Source organism: Pseudopodoces humilis, chromosome 1 (assembly GCF_049639895.1).
Source record: "Pseudopodoces humilis isolate 2021_Gansu_Grassland_sample_001 chromosome 1, ASM4963989v1, whole genome shotgun sequence".
NCBI classification, from domain to species: Eukaryota; Metazoa; Chordata; class Aves; order Passeriformes; family Paridae; genus Pseudopodoces; species Pseudopodoces humilis.
This window is the reverse complement of record NC_142200.1, coordinates 33,747,153-33,769,343: the sequence shown is the minus strand read 5'-3', so window position 1 is coordinate 33,769,343 and position 22,191 is coordinate 33,747,153. Positions and strand designations below refer to the sequence as shown.

At 36.3% G+C, this 22,191-nt stretch overlaps 1 protein-coding gene across 1 annotated transcript in view; it reads left to right on the top strand.

The window, feature by feature from the left end:
* The window catches only part of CSPP1 (centrosome and spindle pole associated protein 1), a 60,640-nt gene that overhangs the window by 34,449 nt on the left and 4,000 nt on the right, over nt 1–22,191 (top strand). The window contains 14 exon segments of the mRNA XM_088059963.1: nt 354–489; nt 2,452–2,598; nt 4,810–4,922; nt 5,989–6,138; nt 7,228–7,371; nt 8,135–8,239; nt 9,285–9,351; nt 10,761–10,881; nt 11,572–11,717; nt 12,257–12,397; nt 16,121–16,161; nt 17,447–17,510; nt 21,000–21,109; nt 21,268–21,418. Coding sequence (XP_087916089.1) covers nt 354–489; nt 2,452–2,598; nt 4,810–4,922; nt 5,989–6,138; nt 7,228–7,371; nt 8,135–8,239; nt 9,285–9,351; nt 10,761–10,881; nt 11,572–11,717; nt 12,257–12,397; nt 16,121–16,161; nt 17,447–17,510; nt 21,000–21,109; nt 21,268–21,418 — 1,636 coding nt within the window.

Here is a 22,191-nt window from a genome sequence, read left to right as displayed (position 1 = left end):
TAATATTGTAGAATTTTGCCTTTTTAATTTTCAGGCAGTATAAACATCTGTATCAAAGATCCAGAGACATGGAACTTTTTATCTGGTGCAAATGTCAGCTGTGAGCATTTTTGGAACCTGAAAGGCTTACACTCTGTAGGATGTTTCTCTGATTATGCACAACTGGACATGCTCGTTTTGACAGTAGAATTCAATGCACTGTCTGCAGTATAGACAGTGAACTGTTTGGATTTGCTTGATGTAGATGAGGGAAATAGATAGTGAGAGCATTCAGTTTGCTCTGTTAACCTTTTATTAAACTTCTACTTAGTGTGATATTATTGTGGAACTAACTTTGGTTGGTTTTTTTTTAGATAAAAGAGAGAGAAGAGCGGCGCAGACAAGAGCGAGAGGAGAAGGAGAGGTTAGATGCAGAAATGAGGAATTACAATCCTTGGGGAAGAGGTGGTGGTGGTGCTCCTCTGAAAGATGCAGAAGGAAATCTAATAAGTATGTTTGTGAAAATTAGGGGTTGGCTTTTCAAGACTGATATTTTCTTGCTCTTGTAAGGGCTCTATTCAATATTATTCCTTGTTTCGTAACGCTGGTAGACCTTCAAAAATAAGACTTGTTTCAAGGAGATGCACTCTAGGAATAGTTATTATTTTGATTCCTGTAGAATCATTCAAAGAGTACAATCTGAACAAAATGGGAAACACAGGGTATGTCAACTGTAAGTGAAGACACAATGCAGTTGTAAAAGGAGAAGGAGAAAAACAAGCTGTCAGAATCATCTGCAGTACAAATGTGCTAAAGTCTGTTATGAAGACTTTTATTTAAACATGTCCTAGGAACAGGTTTTTAATTTTTTTTTCTTTTTGAAAACAATTTCTAGGCATAGAAATCTCTAATTCTGATATGAGAAATGGAAATGTGTTTATATAAATATACAAATCTAAATGGAATATTTATGTTTCCCAAAGTAGCACTGCTGGTAAATGGCTATATAAAGAGTACTCAGCAGTTGTATTTTTTAAGGCTTACTTTTTTTCCAAGTGCTGTTGCATACAAGATGGGAGTAGTGAGCTGGAATATAGCTATGAACCAGGTTGTTCATCTACCCTTCCAGTAAATCATTAAATATTTACTGGATAACAGTTTATATACAAAAGTAATTGATTTTAGTTGTATGACACCTGAGTAACATGTCAAAATTAATAGTGTATTTTAAGAGTAGTGGGTAAAGTTTAAATGCTTTTTAAAGATTTTGTGGCCAAATTACAAGCTTATATTAAGGATCCAAGCTTGTGTTTATCCTCCTGGCAGATACAGGTGTTCGTACTGCCTGACTTCAGACACTGCATTTACATGTTTGGCTTCTTCCTCTAGGCTTTAACAGTAGTGTGACTGGAAATGCAGAGGTCTCTTACTGGCCTGAGCTTTGCATGTAACTGCTGAGAAGTTAATCTCTGTCTGTAAATGAGACACCAAGATAAAGCTTCCTACCCTGTTCTCCTGAATTAAATATGTAAAATACTTTTCCCACCGTAGCTTGGCAGCATGATGGATAAGCTATGAGTCAAGTGTCATGAAACAGAACATGCTTTCTGACATGTCTTTTTTATGTGGTGTGGCTTGTCTTTTTATCCTCTTAAAAATGTCTGCATATATCAGAGCTTTTGAGGCTCTGATATATGCAAAGGTTGCTTTACAGAAAGTCATACAAATTAAAGTTCTTGAAATCTGTGTGCTTAAATGACTACAGTAATTCATAATTATTAGAAACATTATTTCAAAAGGTAATCTGAGAACTGCTGTGTATTTTTCTTTTGAAATGAGCCTTGTAAGAGTAAGTATGGTAACACTTCAAAATGAGCTAAAATTAACACATTTGATCAGGCACCGCTTAAATTTTGATGAAAATGTTGGATAATGTTTCTTTGCTTACATATTGAAATCTGCACCTGGATTATTACTGAAGACATGAATACAAAAATATGCTTCAGTGCTTCAATTGCACTTACTTCTCTCAACAGTAATTAAATTCAGCACCTAAAATATCAATACTAAACTCAAAATTATTTTACAGCTTTAAAGAGATAGAAGAAAGGGTGGTTTCTAAATATCTGCTAAACATAGACTTGTCAGTCAATTTTGTCTTTTTGTTCTTTATCTTTCCATTTAATAGCATTTTGAGGCAGGGGAGAAAGGAGGTTTGTTCTGAAGAATCATTCCTGACAAAAAAAAACCGACAAAATAAATCTTTTAATCTGTTAGTTCATAGTATCTAATTATTAGTATCTCATCCTTATCCTCTGTGTTCTTGTATTTGCCTGAATTTTTCATTCCCATGGCTGATATGCTCAGGAAATGTGGAATCTGATTAAAACTCCCTGTATTTTGGAGACTCTACAGTAAACATGCCTTTATGAGATTAAAATACTATAAACAGTTATTTCCCCTTTCCTTTAGCGGACTTGAATATCATGCACAAGCGAAATGAAGAGGCATGTCATAATCCAGAGGCAAGACTATATGAAGATAAAAGGGCTATTGTTGACCTAAGTTTGTCCTCCTCGAGACCTGAGAACTCAGAAGCATCTACAAATAAAATAGCAGGTTTTTAAGAATACTGTATTACTCCTCTAACTATCCATAAGTCTTAGTGATCAAAATTCCATAGTTCTTTATCTCTTTCTGGTAGTCCTATGACAGTGTTAGTGCTCTCTACCTGTAAAGTCAGTATCATGCTTCTTTCCCAAATTTCTTCATTGCTGTCACTGTGTGCTGTTAAAATCTTTTCTGTCTTGTTAGTATTGATAAGGTTTTGCCCTGAAGAGTCAGGATCAGTGTATTAGTTTTCCAGATTTGGTGTTTTCTAATCAAATCTTTGTACATGTTTCTCTTATTTTTAAATGGCACAGTAAAACACAACTGTGTAGTAGGTGGGAATGTGGAATAAAAGGAGGTCTTCAGGTGTATGATGTTAGAGGTTAAGGTGAAATTGGTATATTAACTAGGTTAACAAGTTCTAAAAAGTTGTAGGTAATTTGGATACTTATGGAGCCCTGTGCCTCCAAGGTCTAGGGATTTTGATTTATTTTCATATTTTAAAACTGATGTATCTTTATCTTCTTATGTTTTGTGAGACATCTAAATGAGGGTACTGTGTTACTCCAGACCTGTCCCTAGTTTAGGATGGGCAAGGGCCAGGATCAGTGATGATCTTCTCAACTCAACTTAGATGCTAGTTTTCCTTATCTTGTTTTAATTGTTGCACTTCTTAATAAAGAATTACATGGTATTTGGGGCGTGAATCTATGTTGCACAATTGCAATTTTGCATCCTTACCACTAAGTTTTGTTCCTTTTGTCCCACCTCTCTTTATCCCCAGCAGATTATATATTTAACCATTTGGTAAGAAGTGAAACAGGAAGGCTGATAAAGTAATAATATGAAACAGCCAAGAGCCCCCTGGTTAGATCACTTATTTTGGGATCAGGAGGTGGTGCACATCAGTGTTGGGAGCTTTATAGTCTTGCACCTTGAATTGGATCAGTCATGCAGCAGTGGCTTTGTGTATGTTTTGGTGGGTTTGTTACTTGAATTTGTGGGGTTTTTTTTGGTACAGTGTCCTCCTTTAAGAGGAAACTCACAGGACAGTAGCTGGTACACAGCAAGCATTTTCTTTGATACTTTCTATAGTAACTTGTCTGTCTTGTACCCATGCCTTCTAAATGGTATGTAAAATTTATTCTGCCTTTTTATATGGAAGTAGCTCCATCATGGAAGAGCCACATGTACATTTTGTTATATTTTGGAAGCATTCAAGCACTGCTTCCATGTAAGGAAAAATAATCTCAAAGTGTACTCCTTGGTATGCAAGCACATGCTCCTAAGGCTAGGCTGTAGCAGTAAACACGTGCATTCCTATGGGAATACTTTAATGTATTATTTATGCTTTCATCTGACTTGGATGTTACCTTACCATAGGGAGGGGAAATGTAATGTTCATCTCAGCTCAGTGGAGATACTGCCCTTGCACGTCTCTGAGGCACTATCCTTCAGAGCAGACACAATACAAAAGAAGAGCATGCTGCATGAGCTGGAAAGTTAACACAACTTCCTCTACTTTTCCTTTACTTTCTTTCTGTCTCCTCTGCTTCTTGTAGGGACTCTGTGCTGCAGAACGTACTCTGTGTGGAATCTGAATTAATCCTCCTGTCTAGAGCTTTGGGGACTGTATGGTTATGTCGTGGTCGTAACTCAGGGCTAAAGGAAACCTGACACTTCAAACTTTATAGTACAGAAAACACTTTATACTGGCAGAAGTCAGATTTCTGACTGCTTAGAATTTTATTAGCCACTCTGGGGCTTTGCTTTTTGTAGCATCCTTTGTTATTTTGTGTAAATATTTGTTCTGATAGGATTCTCTGTTTTTAAAGAGTGAATAAACCTAAGGAACAGAACTATTTGTTCTAAGTCAGAGGAAACTCAAGCAGTAAAGTTATGAGGTGTTAAGTATTTGCTATTCTAATTAATTTGTAGGTAATGTTCGTACATACTGAGCTGCAGATTGAACAATAGAATAGGTGACTTTAATAGGTGTTATTTTGTAGAAACACCACTTGCTTGGATGGTATAAACAGTTAAAGCCTGGCAATTATTCCAGGCAGAAAACGTAAGAAATTTCAGGCCCAGCTATAGCCTTGAGTTACGGCTGTCATGAGCTTCCCTTTGAAACCAGTGTCTTGGATTCCTCCTTCCTCACTCTGGCTTGCTGTCTTAAATTGTGTTTGTTTTTTATCTGTAACCTTTCCCCTCCCTTAGGTATTACATTTGCACAGGCCTCTCCTTTTGCTCGAGGTAATGTGTTTGGTGAACCTCCATCTCCAGAGCAGCTTAAACGACAGGAATCCTACAAGAACTTCCTGCGTCTACAGGTGAATGCTCATGCCAGATATCATCTGGTGAAATAAACTGTAAAAAGAGTGTTTGCACTCAGAGTAAATCATGACTGCCCACCAAAGACCTTAACTGTGCTATCACAGTCAATTCCGTACACAAGAGGTGTACTAAAAGCTACATAGTATAGAGTTCCTTGGATTTTGGCTTACATAATAGCATCACTTAGAGAAGCACAATCTAGGTGCTTTTTTTTTTTTTTTAAGTACAGCTTTCCAAATATGGTATTGAGTTCTGAAATTATGCATACAGTACAGGTTTGCACACATAAATGACTACAGAAACCAAGACGTTTGCCTTTGGAGGTCTATGTGATATAAAAGCACATTCATCAAAATTAAATGGTGATCGGTTATAGTGCAGTTATTTATTGATGGGTATATAAAACTTGATTGTTCTTCAGTCAGCTTATGTCTTCTGTCCATAATACTTCACATTTAATCTTATGCTGCACAAATTAAATATCAGTGTAATTAAATACCATTTCCAAGGAAATAATAAATAATTTAAGAGACTGCTAAAGTCAGGCACTGGTTTGATGTAGATCTCTTGAAAAGAAAAGATCAAGGTTTTTGTCCCATGCATAGGGCTGCCAAATAAACTAAAGAATGGGCAGATCTTTTGCTTTAGTGAGAGTCAGCACTTCGTCTAATAATACTGCAATTGTGGAATGGGAAAAGATAATTACCATATCTTTTTGGTTTCCCATCCTCCATTATTTAATCAGTGAATAGAAGTGTTGATCCAGCACATCTGGACTAGAGCAAATGTTAGGAAATACTCTGGTGTTATTAGTAGTGTTTATAAGTAGTTTTCTTGTAGGGTGGTTGGTTCCAATGGCCAAAAAGAAATAGTAAAATAGAATCTCATTTTAAGGGAATTCTGAAGATGAAATATAGGACAGGCTCCAGGATTCTTTCAGTTGCACCATTTAGCTTTTGATTTTGCAATTAGGTACTGCAAAAATCATGGTGGTAAATGTTGTTAATCAGATTGTTTCTGGCTATTGACAGTTGACTACTACTTCTTTGTTTTATTTTTAAGATTGAAGAAAAGAGACGTAGGGAAGAAGCAGAGCGAGAAAAACTTAGAATGGAAGAAGAAAAAGAAGAAAAACGACTCGCAGAGCAGAGGATGAGAATTCAAAAAGCATATGAAGAGGAACTAGAGGAGAGAAGGAGGAAAGATGAGGAGGTGTAGTATTTTGATACTTTGACTTCTTTCCATCCTAAACTAACCTTTTGTGATACTTGTCCAGAAGGTAAGCTGAGAAGTGTCCTGTGAGTTGGTCTGTGCTTTTAAATGGGTCTGCATTAGGCAGAGGAGAGGTGGAATATGGTCAGCGTTAACTAGCACATTCTTCTCACTCCTTATGTTATACTACAAACTTGAAGCACCATTTATTTTTTCAAGAAAAAACCTAGCTCTCATGGAATTGTTTTAAAAATGTAACTATGCAGTAATATTTCATAAAGACTTCTTTGAATTGGAGAGAAGATATCTCTGAGACAATACTGCTTGTTTTGGATCAATGCCAAACAAATCTAGTGAATGCTTTTCGTGGAGGTAAATTCAAACATAAATCAATACCCATGGATTTAATTCATACACCAAATTTTTATTTCTTGGGTTTGCATTTTTTAATAAATTTGAATTATTTAGAATATAATAAATAATTGTAGGAAGAGCCCACACAAGCCCATCAGAGAAGGAGGAGTCTTTCAGTGCCTTATGGAATTATGGAAGATAATTGAAAATTTCTAAGATGGCATGTTTATTTTATATTCTAAATTCTCCTTCCCTAGTATGAGCAAATCAGTTGGATGAGCCTTGTTTTCTGGATACTAGAGCTGGTCTAGCAGAGAGTAGGGAGTTAACTGGTATCATTGCTATTCACAATCACATGACTAAAACTGAGACCAAATGATAATTTCTCTGGGGTCTTGTGATAGTGTGGTGCATGTCTGCAGTATGTTTTAGTTGAATCTGAATTTTTGGAAATGACTCCTACAGTTTAGCATTAGCTGATGGCAGATCTGGGGTCAAAAACTGGTGTTTATAGATGTTATTAAGAATTCTCTTTAATGATGTTAGCAAGGCCAGGGCTGCTAATGTTTGATATTTGCATGAGATATATTTTAATTTGGATATTTGAAGTCAGACTAATGAAATATACTTTTTTATTTCATACTAATCACTTTGATGTGTAATTTTAACTTCTCAAAGAAAAAGAAAACAAAACTTAAGTAATTGAGTCTTTTTTATGTATTAATTATGTTACAGCGAAGGTTGAAAAATAAAGCAGTAATTCACTTAGAGGAAGAAAGGAAAAAAGAGGCAGAAAAACAGCGAAAAGAAAAAGAAAAGCAAGAGGAACAACTTAGACAATATTTTGAGAAAGAAAAGATGGAAGAGGAAAAGAAGATGGTATGTTTAAGTGACTTTCTAAGATAACTTATAAAAATAACTGGATTTTAAGGAAATCACATGATTTCTTAGACCTCTGCCTTCAGTGTTGGTCCCCTCTCAGTTTATCAAACTGCAGTATACTTCAAGCACAAATAGAGAACAACTGATATAAAAATCAGACATACTGCAGTAAAAACTTATCTTGTTGATCAAATTTGCATTAAAAATAGTAAAAGCACGATTAATAATCTGTACTCAATAGTGGATTTTTATATCTGCTGTGAAATACTGACCTGCATTTGCTGAGGTGTAAATACAAATAAAAGTGTTTATTAGAGGACTGGTAGGACTGTTCATCTTGAGCAACGGTGTTTTTTGCAATTTGATTATTTTCCTTTCACCCAGATTATGTAAATCCGTCACGTAGAATTCTGATGGACAGAATCTAAGTAAATTATAAAATTGTTTCTCATAAAATTGATACTAAATTTCTGTAATTTCTCTAAAATCAACAGATATAAAGGAAGTGTCTAGAGTAAAAAAGATACGTAACTGAAATATAAATTGAGAAAAAAATCACCCTACAACATAGAAAAAAGGTATTAAAATTGCTATAGGTAGAAAACAAAAATCACGGGAAATAATTTTTGCAGTTGTTTTATGCGCTTAGGATCGTTTTTTCTGTCAAAGGAAAAACATGAACAAAACTTTCCCTGTCCAAAATAACACTTTATTGAGGTGCTATAGGAATGTAGTTTCAGTCTTGGTTTCCACCCTGCAGTTATCACGACAATCTTCGCCCATCATTCCCGCTCTTCAGAACAAATCAGTAAGGAAAGAAGAGAGGATTTCCTCTGCTGAGAGCCGTCTGTCCCACTATGCACAAGTATGATTGTTACAGCAAACTTCTACTGGTTTATTTAAGACAGTGCAGCGTATGAAATCATGCCAAGGTTTTAAAGTTTTCCAGTTGTTACTGGAGTGCCATGGATAACGAGACAGTCTTTACATTTATCAGTCTTGGAGCTCTGAAATTTAAGGTTAAATTTTATTTCAAGTATTGAAGTATTATTTTTGGCAGTGTGTTATCTTAATTTTTTTTCTGCATGTGCATTTTTTATAGGAATGAGTACCTCTTGTTAGAGAGGACATACACTGTCCAGATCCTTACCAGGGGTCTGATGATCTCAAGATTTAGGATAAGAAAGTTTACATATAATCTAGCTGGTCATCTTTTTCACTCACTGAAGAACTTAGCTCAGGCATGAAGTTTAATGTTGATTTGTAGCTACTGACATTCTTGTGTGATCTTTATGTTTTTGAAAGTACAAGAAGATTATTACTCCTAATATGCTTTTGCTTTCTGCTCTGCATCACAAATGAGTTACAGTAGTGGTTCTGAGACCTCTCATTGCTTTAACTTGATAATCTTCTCTGGGGCTTTTTTGGCTTTTAAAATAAAATTATCATAGAAGAGAGTAGATGAAATGATTTTTTACGATATTTGAATCTCAGGCTACACTTCTGCCTTTTTATTGAAAAAGTGTTTTTTTGTTTCTTACCAACTCTTTGACTGAACTGGGCTAAATACTTTATAGTGCAGTTTCAGAGAATATTTTATATCATACTTTAAACTATTGCTTTCCCTAAATTTCCTGAATGTGAAGGATGCTCTGGAGGTAGGTCAGTTTATTTCTTTAGCAGTACTTGGAATAGATTTGTTTAGAACTCTGAATAGTGCATTATAGGTATTGTCATAGTAATTTGGATTGTGTATTTAAAGATCAGATTTAAAAAACCTTAGGCTTTCACAACCTGTAAGGTTACTGTTCTGACTTCCAATTGTTAATGTAAATTAGATGTAAAATAAGGAAATAAAATGTACTGTCTTCCTTTTACAAATTACATTTCATATTGATGATGATCACTAGGATCCTGCACAGCCAAGAGCTCCTTCTCCACCTGTCCCTGCTAGAAGGAATCAGCTGCGTTCATTAGGTGGGTATTTGTTTTCATTGCAACAAAACTGTTCTCTGTTACTGTTCCTTTTCTTGCCTGCAAAATAATAGTCCTTTAAAATTTGTGTTTCTGTCTAGGTGTTTTCTCTCTCTTAGTACTATCAGTGCATTTGTATGGTATGTCTGAAGTTTTAAGACAAAATAAAAATGCCTTTATTAGGTGTCATAAGGAAATATGTTTTTGTAAAAATTTTTATAATGGAATAGTCTGCATGGGAAGTGCTGGATCTCTTGGAACAGTGGTAGCACTGTGACCAGAATATGGCAAAAAGGGAAAGTTTTGGATTGGCTGAGTAACAGATTAGACCAACAGAGTGTAAAGCATTGCAGTTCTAACTCTTAAATTCTAACTACGTTTGTTAGTCTGCCTAATCCTCACCTCATTCCTGTAACCTTTCGCCGGTGGTTCTAAAATTCAAATGTGCTGGAAGGATCTCCTTTGCTTTTTTATATTACTTATCCTGGCAATATATGGGTGGAAAGCAATAATTTTTTTGCTGATACTTTTTTTGCAAGTATATAAGAAACAACATGTGAAATGTAGCAGTAACTGATGTCCTACAAATGCTAGCCTGCAGCAGAAAGTACCTGTGGCCATTCCAGGGAGCTGTGGATTTTCCACTAAATGGAGCAAAGTGGTTCTTAATGCAGTCATTGGAAATTGATTGACTCAGACTTTCTGTCACGAGAGAACTAAAGACACATAAATTGAGTCTCATGTCTGAGGACTTAAACTACTAAGACTTGCTTGCCTGCTAAGTTCTGAACACTGAAGTCTAAAAGTCAGTAAAATATCAAATTATAAATATGTTATTTGGAAAACGAGGAATTTCTGAAACAAGTTCAACTTGTGGGGGAATGCTGTCCTGACCACAAAAAACAGTATAAGACTCAAAGTAGGTCTGAAAAGTCAACATAAGCATGTACTAAGAACTGGAGTTGGAACTCTTGACCACTTAAGAGAATCTGCACTAGACAGACAGATATCCCACTTTTGAGTCAGGGGAAAAAAGATGTCGAGTGCTTGCAGATACCACTGCAGCTCCTGTTATCTGAGGATTGTGTAGGTTTGCATATTTCAAATTAAGGCTATTTACTGGCAACACCCACTTGTATTCCATAGCATTTCCTTTTTTAAATACAGTGAAACAATTTCAGTGACATTTGTATGTTTTCTGATGTTCAGGAGTTCTGGTCCTTGTGCTGTCTCAAAATGTAAACTCTGATCTAATTTCTAGTGTATGGAATGTTGCAATTCTTGTGTTTGTACTATCTTTGTTTTAATTGGCATTTCATTATATCTGTTTTTCACATTATTTTTTACTTATAAGTAAGAGGCAAAGTTGCTCTGACACTCCTTATTTTTAAATTATTTGTGCTAAATTCCAGAGGAAAGGAAGAACGTGATAAATGAATTATCAGAGATGAGGAAGCAGCTTCGTAGTGAAGAGAGGAGACTGCAGGAACAGTTGCTAAATGTGGCCAGTCATGATAATGTACCAATTACACGGTAAGAATTTAATCTTCTGTTTTAAAAGCTAGATTTTTCACAGTGTATTATTAGCTAGTATTAGTTGGCCAATATACATGAGTGGAATGAAAATACAAAGGTAGAACTTATATAGAATTTTTTTTTCAATTTTTTTCTAATGTGTTTGGGTTTTCTCCAAGACTCTTGCTAAAATTTATTGTAAGAATGGCTGTACTGGTGAGATAGGAAGTTTCAATGCTCTGACTTGAAGAGTGGTCTAAAACAGATGTCTAAGGCAGAATTTTATCTCATTACTTTTTTCCTAGGGCATAATTTGTGGCTGTAAACTGCAGTACTGCTGCTGCAGAATATGCTTATGAATACTGTACTGTTGTGGAAGTACTTCCTTTCTGACTGAAAAATCATATTCTCTTTATTAAATAAATTTGGTTTGCTTCCAAAATTTATTAGTTAATCATACCAGTTAGCTGGAAAAGACACATCTAATTACCAGCCTTAGTTCCACTCTGTGAAGTATGAGGGGTTGTTTTTTTAAGTAGGTTATCTCTTTATAACACAATACGCAGTGTCATTACTTTCAGATTTATTTTCCTGTTTTGATAGTTTTATTTAAAGATTAAAGCTCTGAACATCATCAATATATTTCCATCCAACTCATTAATATTATGGTGTTAAATTACTTTTTGCTTGTTTTACAAACCTTTCAAGCAGGAGGAGAGAGAAGAATCCAAGGGACATATTTGAGATGGCCAGGCTTCGTCTGCAGGCTCCAGTTCGGCGACCTTCCTTAAAGGAGGCACAAGATCCTGTCAATATACAGAATATCTGGGAATTTAATGAACTTAAATACAAAGGCAGGTAGATCATCTTGTTACTGATGAAGAAGGGCTGGGAAACATCCGTCCTCCATCTTCCATTCCATGCAGGATTTAAAGACAAAAATAAAAATCAGGCTCTTCATGAGCTACTGCCCATGCAAGGCACTTCATGGGCAGTATTTTGTTTGTGTGTGTGTATATCTCTGTGGGGCTGTTCCAGCAATCCCATGGAATTCTTGGCCTCATAACACTGCATCATCACTCGGAGCTGAGTGACCTGTCTTCCAGTCTCTGCTTCTTGTGCATTTGATGTCATGGTATTGCTGAAAATAGACTGAGTTGGACCTTTTTACCAACCAACAAATTATGTTTCTGTGTAACTCTGTTTATTCTTTATCAGAAAACATATATTTTTAATGTAGTAAAATTGTAAAATCATTGCCAAGTTGTTCGTCCTCTTGGCTATTGACAGTATTATTTTTAGTGTTTTTTTTATTACTTAGGTATTTCTTTAAAAATGCTTTTCAGAAATGTTAATTTAGGGAAAAATTGTTAATTTCATGTCTTTGCTCTAGATCCTGAAACTCGTATGGGCTTGAGGCAAATGTATCCTGATCCTCCAAGAGATGACCAGACTCTAGAAATTCAACAGCAGGCACTGTTGAGGGAGCAGCAGAGGAAACTTGACAGAATGAGAATGAGGAGAGAAACAGAAGGTAAGGAGTGAATGCTTTGAGATAAACAAAAATCCTTGAAATGATGTGTTCTGTATTTGGTAAGAATTAAAACCCACTAGCACTAGTTTTACTTCTTTCAAGTGCACTGTCAGCATTGCAGTATGAAGCAGTAAAACACCAGAACACTGAAAGTCTATTGTAATGTAAGCATAAAAAGATTGTTTGGGGGAGCTTTTGTTGTTTTGTACTTAATTTGGGGATTATTTAATTACTTGTGACAGTTTCTCTTTGGCTTCCTGAATTTAACTAGTACCTCATACTTCAAAAATTGTAAGGGAAAAGTAGTTTTGTTACTGTTTCTTGGAGAAACCTCTTTTGCTAGGAACTGTGAAAAAAGTGTTACAGATAAGTTCCATGGAGTAATTCTTGAGTTCTCATGGAGGAAGTAGGATGCCTTTGAATTGTGAATTGATTGAAATACAGCCAGAGTATCTTCACCTTGGTCTCCTTTTAATGGATGAAATTTCTTTTATTTCCATTATCTTGGGTTGATTTATTTTAAAGTTTCAGAAACCTGTATCCACACCTTTGCTTTAGAAGCATGTGAGAGATCATAACTACTTGGAAGCTCTGGAAGGAAAATGTTGCTTGTATCACTAAATAGACTTGATCCTAAGATAGTAAACATTAACAGCCTAACATGGAAAATATTTTGGCTGCATATTGCAGAAGCAGTGAAAAGTAGATATACTATCCCTTTTTTTGCATGGTAGAATTAATTCCAAATGTAAGGTTCATTCAGGTATCTTCTATAAAGAGTCATGAAAGAGCAGTATTTCCAGTTGTTTTAGAGCATATTTAAAATTATAATGAGAATTGCTTTAGCCTATACAAATGAACTCAGTTTTGAGTGCAAGATACAGATTTCTTGGAAAAGTGTTTGCCTCTTTAATTCAGACTGGCCTAACTCAATTTTTGAAGAGAAAGTCACTTTATTTCTGTGGTGGCTTAGCCTATGCTAATAGCCAGACTCCCACCTGGCTACTGTCCTGCTTATGCCTCCTCACTCCTGCCCTTTGGGGAAACAGGAATAATAAAGCTTGTTGGCCAAGGTGCAGATGGGGAGATGGGTTACCAGTTGCTGTTGTGGGCAAAACAGACCTGACGTGGGGAAAGTTAACCTAATTACTATAAGCCTAAATATTTGATTAGTGACTTTGAGTAGCAGAAAATAAAAAGCATGAAGCCTGCACCTTTCCTGCCCCTTTCCTGTGCCCAGTTTCACTCCTTCATTCTCAGTGTCCCTGCTCTCCTTCCTCGGTACTACCCCAGGTACCAAGTTACTTCTGTGATGTGATGAGTGATGTCAGGCTCGGGCAGGGGGGAATTGTGGTTATTACACAGCAGTTTCTCTCCGCTGCTTCTGTCTTCTTGTACCCTTCAATCTGCACCTTCAGGGGCTGCAGGGGAATCTCTGCTCTGGCACCTGAGCACCTCCTCCTCCTTCTTCTCTGACTTTGGTGCCTCCAGGGCTGCTTCTCACAGGTTTGTCCTCAGTCCTACTGCCACACTTTGATGTGCTTTTTCTCAAATTTGTTTGCAGAGGCATCATGAACATGACTGATGGGTCCTGCTGTGTCATGCAGCAGCTCCATTGTGGCAACAGCTGTGCCCAGCACAGGGTATCTGTCCCCTGGCATCTTCCCACAGCCTCCCACCTTGCCACAGTCACCCATGGAATTGTTCCTAAGACTTTATTAGCCTTAGCTAAAAGTTGGGCATTAAATAAAACCAAGCACACATGGAAGGAAAATATTTACATTTTTGCATACTGCTTTGGAAAAACTGAATGCCTTTTCTGGTCACTGGTGCTTTGAGGCTTGCTCCTGTTAGCTGTTGCCAGACCTGTAAGATTAGCAGAATTAATACCAAGATGTGAAGGATGACAGTTATGTTTTGTTCAGTACCCTGTTGAGTATTAAATATGATTCCTCTTCTATCTTGGACAGATGAGCTGGTGTTCAAGCAATGTGTGTCATATTGCTTAAGGATTATAGAACATCACAGTTGCAAATAAGCACATCTGTGTCACATTTTGTGTTAATTATATGGTTGTATCCTTTAGTGTCTAAATGGAATGTATAGGCTTGACTTCAGTCTTCCTCTTCATGACATTGACTGAAATACTGAAAAATAATTCACTAGCTTCAGCTGAGATCTCTCTGAGGCTTGGTTCTGGTTTTCCACCATTAGAATATTTTTAATAGGCCAGTCTGAGAAAGCTTTCATTTAATGTTTTCTGCAGAGAAACCTCCACCATCTAGAAAGCAGATTTGCTTTTTCCATTAATTTCAAACACATGCAGTCATTTAGACTTCTGCTAAGGTAGGTAGGTTTCCATGATGACATCCAAGGAAAGGCCTCTTCAGGTTAGCTTAGATTAGCTGATAGACAGGCATCTGATTTTTATAAGTATTTTCTACTGATGCTTCTAGAGGATCCTTAAACAGCTTTTTCTCTTTTCTCTCCTGCTGCTTTACAACATCATTTAACTTTACAGTCTGTCACTGAGTACTTGGCAAGAGAATTAGTTGCCATCTCTGCGTTTCCAGTTTATTTTCCTCAGAGACAAGTTCATCATCTTCCTCTGGCTGAAAATACATGAGTGGTTTTACTGTCTGATTTAAGGCAGAAAGAAAGATGAATTAAAGCAGTATGTACTTTTATACTGTGGGTGAAATAATGTGTTATGTGGAAAAGGCATACCTTTTTTCCCTCACTATGTGTAAGTGTTCTTTGCCTTACAAGCTTTTTATACAGTTTCCCCTCTGATATGTTTGGGTTTTTTTTTTTTATGTGAAAGAGGAATAAGTTGACTGTTAATGAAAATATAAACTGACAAACCAGTATTTTAAATATCGCAAGTTTTTAAATGCTAGCTGTGTTCCTATAAATGAGGCAGCCTTTTGCAGACTTCTGGATGATTCTTATTCTGGGGGATGAGATGCAAAGCCCCAAGAGCAGGTTTGATGTTGATGTGCTGCAGTGCTGGAGCAGAGTGTCAGGAATGGGCTGGGAGTTGGGCCAGGAGGACTGACAGCCCATGTGCTCTGATGCTGGGCAGAAGGTCAGCTACACACTGAGTAAGGTGTTGCTTCTTGCATGTCTGCCTCAAAAAACAATCTAATTAAATAATTTATTTGAAAACTTAAACTAAATAAGAAAAGTGACTTCAGTTTTGCTTCTTTGCATTTCCACCATGCATTGGGTCACTGATTGCCTTTCAGGATGGTTCTCCGTGCTCTCCAGAACTGAGTTTTTTATCCGTAGATAAATGCATATATATTCTTATCACTTTCCTCTGTGAAACAATCTCTGTCTGGTTCAACTTCTCTTTGAAAGCTGGAAATGTAGTGAGCTCAGCATGTTAAATGTACATTTACTCTTGGGGTTTTCTGCAGTCCCTGCTGTGGTTGTTATTCCCTGCCAGGGGCCAAAAAATAGATTAGAAATAATACACTATGGATTTTTGTTTGATTTCTCTGATTTCACTTAAATTTACATTAAGAAACTGGAATAATTGTTGTGTTCAAATGTTTTAAAAACGAATTCCTTCAGCGTAATTTATGTATATTTAAAGATGTAATGCATACTGGTCTTAATTTTTGCAATAATAAGCTGAGAAAATACTTTTTGTTATTAACTATTTTTATGTCAACCTTGTTGTTTTGTCTCTTGTCTGTATTGCTTTTGATGATCAAGATGATTCTGATTTGGACAGCTACCCAGAAACCATGCGTCCGGTAAGAATAAAAGTTTTTTATTATATTACTTTTTCAAGTGTGAGAAATATTGTGTCTTTCACTGATTTGGAGAAAGAAATTACACTTAACAAGACAGCAAACTAATTTACTTATTTTTCTGGTCCACACAAACTACAGCTTCTTTAAACTTGGTATACAAGTTGCTTATCTTTGTGTATAGACATAGTTTCATTCTTTAACACTCTTCCTTATATATTCAATGGTACTTATTTTATATTCATATGAAAGATTGCTCCTGGGGAGTGAGAATTAGTAGAAAAAGCCAAGCCAGAAGCAGTTGCTCTGAATTCGGGTGGTTTAAGTGAGGCAGTTGGCAGTTAAGAATTGGATCTGTTCTCCAATGGAACAATCATTTTTCTGCCTTGGTGAAAAGGGCAAAATAAAATGCTATCAAATTAGAATCCTGCACTAACCCAAAATACTGAATAACAGTTCAATTTTATCTCATGGCAGTGTGAAACAGTGAAAAACAGGAGACTGTGCAACAGCAAAGACATTAACCTTGAGGATAATATTGTAACTAAATGCAGAAATAAAACAGTCTTTATTTTAAAAAACAATCACATTCATGCACTTTATAGTTGTAATTTAGTGACTGAAGTTATCATTCAGAGCAATGCTTTGCAGTAAAAGATTTGTTTTCTCTTGTTCTGTTTCCTCTGATAGTTTCTACTGCTTTGATTTTAGAGTGGCTTTCAACATGAATTATTCCTCAGTAAGATTTCTGTAACAAAGGGTTGCAACTATCCAGTGAACTATGAGTATTGGTCTTAGTGCTTGATATTATGATGTAGAAATTTGTTATTTTAATGCTTTAATGTCAAAGATTGTATGTGGTGGAATAAGTTAAACATAAGGAATCATTCTTTATTTGATCAATACTTCATACAAACCTTAACTGCAAAGCTCACTTTGAGTACTGACTGTTCTGAACCTCATGCAGAGTGACAAAGATCAATTTCTTGATGAAAAAGTCTTTGTTACACAAATTACAACAGTTTCCATGTGTAGGCAATTTCAGGAAATGGGATTTATATAGAAAAGTAAAAAAACCCCAAACCCTAATGCTTAAAGAAAATATGAGTTCTGTAAAAATGTATTGGGTTTTTAGAAGCATAAAGTTAGGGATAATAGAATATTAACAGTGTAGAGCTGCTCTTTGCTTTGCAGAAGTTTGGCAATTAATTTACATTGATTATCATTTGGCCCCAGAAATGGATTGAAGCCTCTGACTTTCCATTTTTTTTCTGTTTCACTTTTGTAGTTCAGGACCAAATCTAGTGAATTCCAGAAAAATTCACTGTTGGAATCGGATAGCGCTTTTATTGGTGAGTTTGCACCTCCCCTTAACCGTGTTGTGAGTATATAGACACAGGGTCTAGTCTAAAGCTATGTCTCTAAAATTATTATTGCTGTTCTTGAAGTTGCAGTGGTTGTAGCTATGGTGATTGGTTTGAAGTTTTAGGAAGTTTTGTCTCCAAATTAAAATGCAGAGATTTATGAAATTTTACTGCAATAAATTTGTGTAGATGACACCTGTATTTAATGATGCTGCTCAAGTTGCCCTTTACCACCTTACAACTTTTCATGAGAAAGCATCTTTGTCAGGGGGCTTTTTTGACATCTTCCCAGCTTTGGATTAGGAAAAGCTAATATTTATTCAGGAAATGTGTTGGAATGGTAGCATAGGCAATGCTTTTCTATTGTTCTGCTGCAAATAATATAATTTATTGGCAATCACAGCTTACAACTGCAATCTGTCCACAGTGAAATACAAAAGTCTTAGACTGTCAGCGATTCTTTTCATGGTTATTCTTTTGATTTACAAGCATGCTTGATTTTAAGTATGATTATATGGGTATAAAATACTTCATCCTAAATTAGTCACTTTTATGCTGTTTACATATTATTTCATTTCACTTGCAACATCCTACTTACAGACACTGTCACTTATTCATCATCAGAAGCAAATGACGTTTAGTTTTCTAAAGATTTTTGTAAAGACTGCCTCATGTAATGTCTCTCTATTTAACCTTTATATGCATAGATGTAAAAGTGCTGTTTTATTTCCACTTACTAGAAATAACAGGGCTAGAAAAACCCAACCAGCTCAAGACTTTACATGTTATTTTCCATTAGTAGGCATTTCAGTATCTTGAAATTTCTTTCAGTCATCTATGGGAAATGATCTTGCAATGTTTTTATTCTTTGCTGTAGGGGAGATGCAGTAGAGTCCTGCAGGTACTTTTTAATGAAACTGTGTTTCTGTAAACTGATGATTATTATCTCTGGCTTTGGTTAAAAGCAGAATTTCTTACTTGAAGTATATTCAAGCCTATTCTGTTAATGTGCAAGTCCTGGAGGGCAGGGTAGCATCTGGCATTGAGAAGAGCACAGGGTGGGGCTTTCAGCCTTGTTCCGTGCATTTGGTTCTCTCTGTAGTCTACAAAACCTTCCTTCTCAGGTTAAGGATTAATGTGTATTAGTACAGCCCAGTGGTGAAAGGTGGCCTCAGGAGAGCAAATCAGTCTACGCTGGGGCCAAATATCCCATCTCAGCCAGGACAGGCTCAAGGAGAGGAACACAAGGTGCAGGCCAGACATGCAGGACTCTTCCAGCTTCCAGTGACCTGTAGCTGATTGCATTTCCTAAATCTTGCTAAGCTGGGCCTTTCACAGGTTATCTTTCTTGAACTGGAATTAGCATTTTTGAATCCCTGTTCACCATCAGTATTGTATTGATAAATATCCACCTTGTGCCTTCTGTGAACTATGTCCTTTAATCTGCCTTGAGGCTGCCACCTCTGTAATGGGGTGTTTTTGGTAATTCACCACTTTCATAAGGTTGGTGATATTTATCGTCATCTCACACTTTCCCTCTTCCTCCCATCCAGCTGGGACTTGGAGTTTAGTGAGGTGTTTGGGTTAACCTAACGTATTATTTATTCCTCCCCCACCCCCTTTTTTCCCTTTTACCCCTCAGATAATTTATGATTGATGAAAACCATTTTCTTCAAAAGTGAGCTGTATGCACTAAATAAAAATGTATTATCCTTTGCATTATTTGGGCTTTATAAATAGCTAGTAACATTCTGAATATGAATCTGGTGACTTCCATCCCTGAAAAGAAAAATAAAAACTATCATTCTCTGTGGGCTGCCTTCTCTGTCAGTTGTGCTGCTCACATTGTCTGAGGGTCTTTTGTGAAATACAGGGAGTGTATTTTAAGTGTTTGCCATTTTCTAGGAAGATTGTAACACTGCCCTCTGTTTTGATTGAGATTTTTTTTGACATGGGTTTAAAATCCAACTCAGTTTTGACATCTGTCATGTCAGCATTACATATGAGTTTATCTCCTAGGGCTCAGAAATTTGAGGAAGTTAGAAATAAAGTGGTTTATCAGTTTCTTTTTTCCTTTTTTTGGCTCCTTAAAAACCCTAGAATCCATTAGTGTTAATGCAGTGATGTAAAAGCATCTCTCTGCAGCAGGACCTGAATGATTAGTTACTTACAGGAATAGGTAACATCTGATACTGATGATACACTAATGGTACACATAAATTCTTAGGCTTGTCCTTTGTTGTGACAGATTCACATTGTTAAACCAGATTTTATATTCTGAGTAATAGTGCTATTTTGAATATAATGAGGTTCAGCTGGTCTTGTAGCTGGAATTCTGATACATGAATTGTTAGCTTTACACCATTTCAAAATTGCGCTTTTTTTACTTGTAATATTTGTGATAAGAGCATGAATACCCTTGGTGAAAGTGGGGAAGAGAAAAGATGAGAGGAGAATAAAAAAATGTATTTTTAGGGAAAAAAACCAACTGACAATATAAAAGAATTTAAAAAAAATTCTCTTTTTATTATTCTGAACTTGTTTGCTATCAATCAGATTTATTTCTCAAACCTAAGTATGTCCATTTTCAACCAAAATTACTCTTTGTTATGTTTAGAATTTACATATGTTTATCTTTTAATTTTTTTTTTTTTACTTTATGTGACATACTGGACTAACCACTTTTCCAAAACATGATTTTGTTGTCACAAAGAGTGGTTGGTGGTAGTGGATTCAGTAGGGGTTTTGTTGAGCAGAGTCCTTTCATTTCCTGGGAGGCTCTGTTCCTGAAGATGCCAGAGGGACTGCAGTAGAAAATAGAGCCCACTGTCTGCACCAAGCAGCAGCAAAGCCATCAACCAACCCCTGCTGGTCCTGGAGGAAAAAGCAAAAGTACTTGTTTGAAACAGTTTGTGTTTGAAAGAGTTTCCAGAGTCAGAAAAAGAAGGGGAAATAGAAAAGTGTGAAGCAGACACATGACTTTAGGGTTCATGTATGTTATAAAAATAGATTAAACTTCCCCCAATGTAATGTGATACGAGTATGATGAAAAAGTGTAGTTATTTATTCTTGTATGAACAGATTCTAACATTTTATTACATGAAAAGGCAGAGATATGACCAAGGATGTGTGTTTAGGGCATAGATTTTGTGTTAGCATATTCATATAACACTGTCAGTCCATGCAATGTTATTCTATGTTCCATGTAACATATTTACAAACATAATTTGTTACATGACTGTATCTTTTAATGACTCTGATTTTCCAAGTGTTCTCTCTTTCAAGGAGAGGTGCTGTGCTCATTTGTGTACTCATTTACTTTAAAGGTGCGGGTATAAACAAGATTTGTAATGAATACATTCCTGTGATGGAGTCAAGTAAAATATATTGGCTTGTTTCAAAACATGAGCAGGTTGGAACTTGGAGCACTCTCTGGTATTTTGATTTCTTTGAAAATTATTTCACCTGTTTTTCCAGGTGCTAATGGGGAAACGTTTTCTGCCCTAGAAGAAGTGAATTTATTACCACAGCATCCATCTTCTGCAAGGGAGAGGAGACGACTAAAGCAGAGAGCTGTGGAGAGTGCTGTACGTATGGGAGCTGACAGATGTGATGCCAGCCAGTTCCTGTGCTTCCACACTGACTCCATGTTATGGCTCCTGAGAGAGTACACATGTAGCTCTTTGTCCTGTTAAAAAGAATGGTGTTTAACTGAAGGATCTGTGTGTCTCTGGATTCCCTGCAGGAGGAAGTTCCACCAGGGCAGATACCGTTGCTGCAGCCTGACAGCTTCTCTTTGCACTCAAACCTCAGCCTCGATGTTGATCAGGTGAAAGGCAAGAATGAGGAACGACTGCACAGACTGACTGAGCTCCAGCAGAAATCTCCTTCCTTGGGTATGCTCCCTGCAGCAGTGATGATGTAGTGAGCACTAAGTAATTGCAATAAGTAAAGGAACAAATAATTATAATAGTAGGCTTAATTATTGTAACAGAACAATGAGCAACCAGATCAAACACAGGAGTTATTTATAGAGCTCTGGAGCTGGTACAAGGGCATCCTCAGGCACACCTCAGTATAACTTCTTTAGACTAAGTTTAGAGGAGGAGAGTAGGAAAAGATTCTCGTATTCCAGTCTCATCAGCCACTCCTACTTGTCCTGTGAGCACCAGTGCAGCAGGATGGGGATATCCAGCTGCACAGCTGAAATGGCAGTGGGAAGAAATAAAACACCCAAGTGATGAATGATGATGAGGTGCCTGTGTGAGTTTATTGGCATTCCTGGGAGTCAGATGTCTGTGGTCCAACCAGCATGAAGATATACAAGAGAATTGTGTATGATGAAGTACTTCAGTTTCTAGTTAATTTGATTTTCTTATTATTAATATTAATAATAATAATAATAATAATATTATTAATATTAATGATCATTCAGTATTGCAGTATGTGAGTATTTGATACTGATACCTCTTTCACTGCACACACACTTGAATTCATTCCATGTTTCTTATATCAGGTGCTGAGAGTTGTCTTGGAGCATCTCCAAATTCTGGCTGCCTGATCTAGATGCCTTTTGTGTATGAAGTACCAATCATGGCAACCATTAATGGCCTTTAATTTCTCACATGGATTGTGACCCAGTTCATACACTTTGTGCTAATGATTCTTT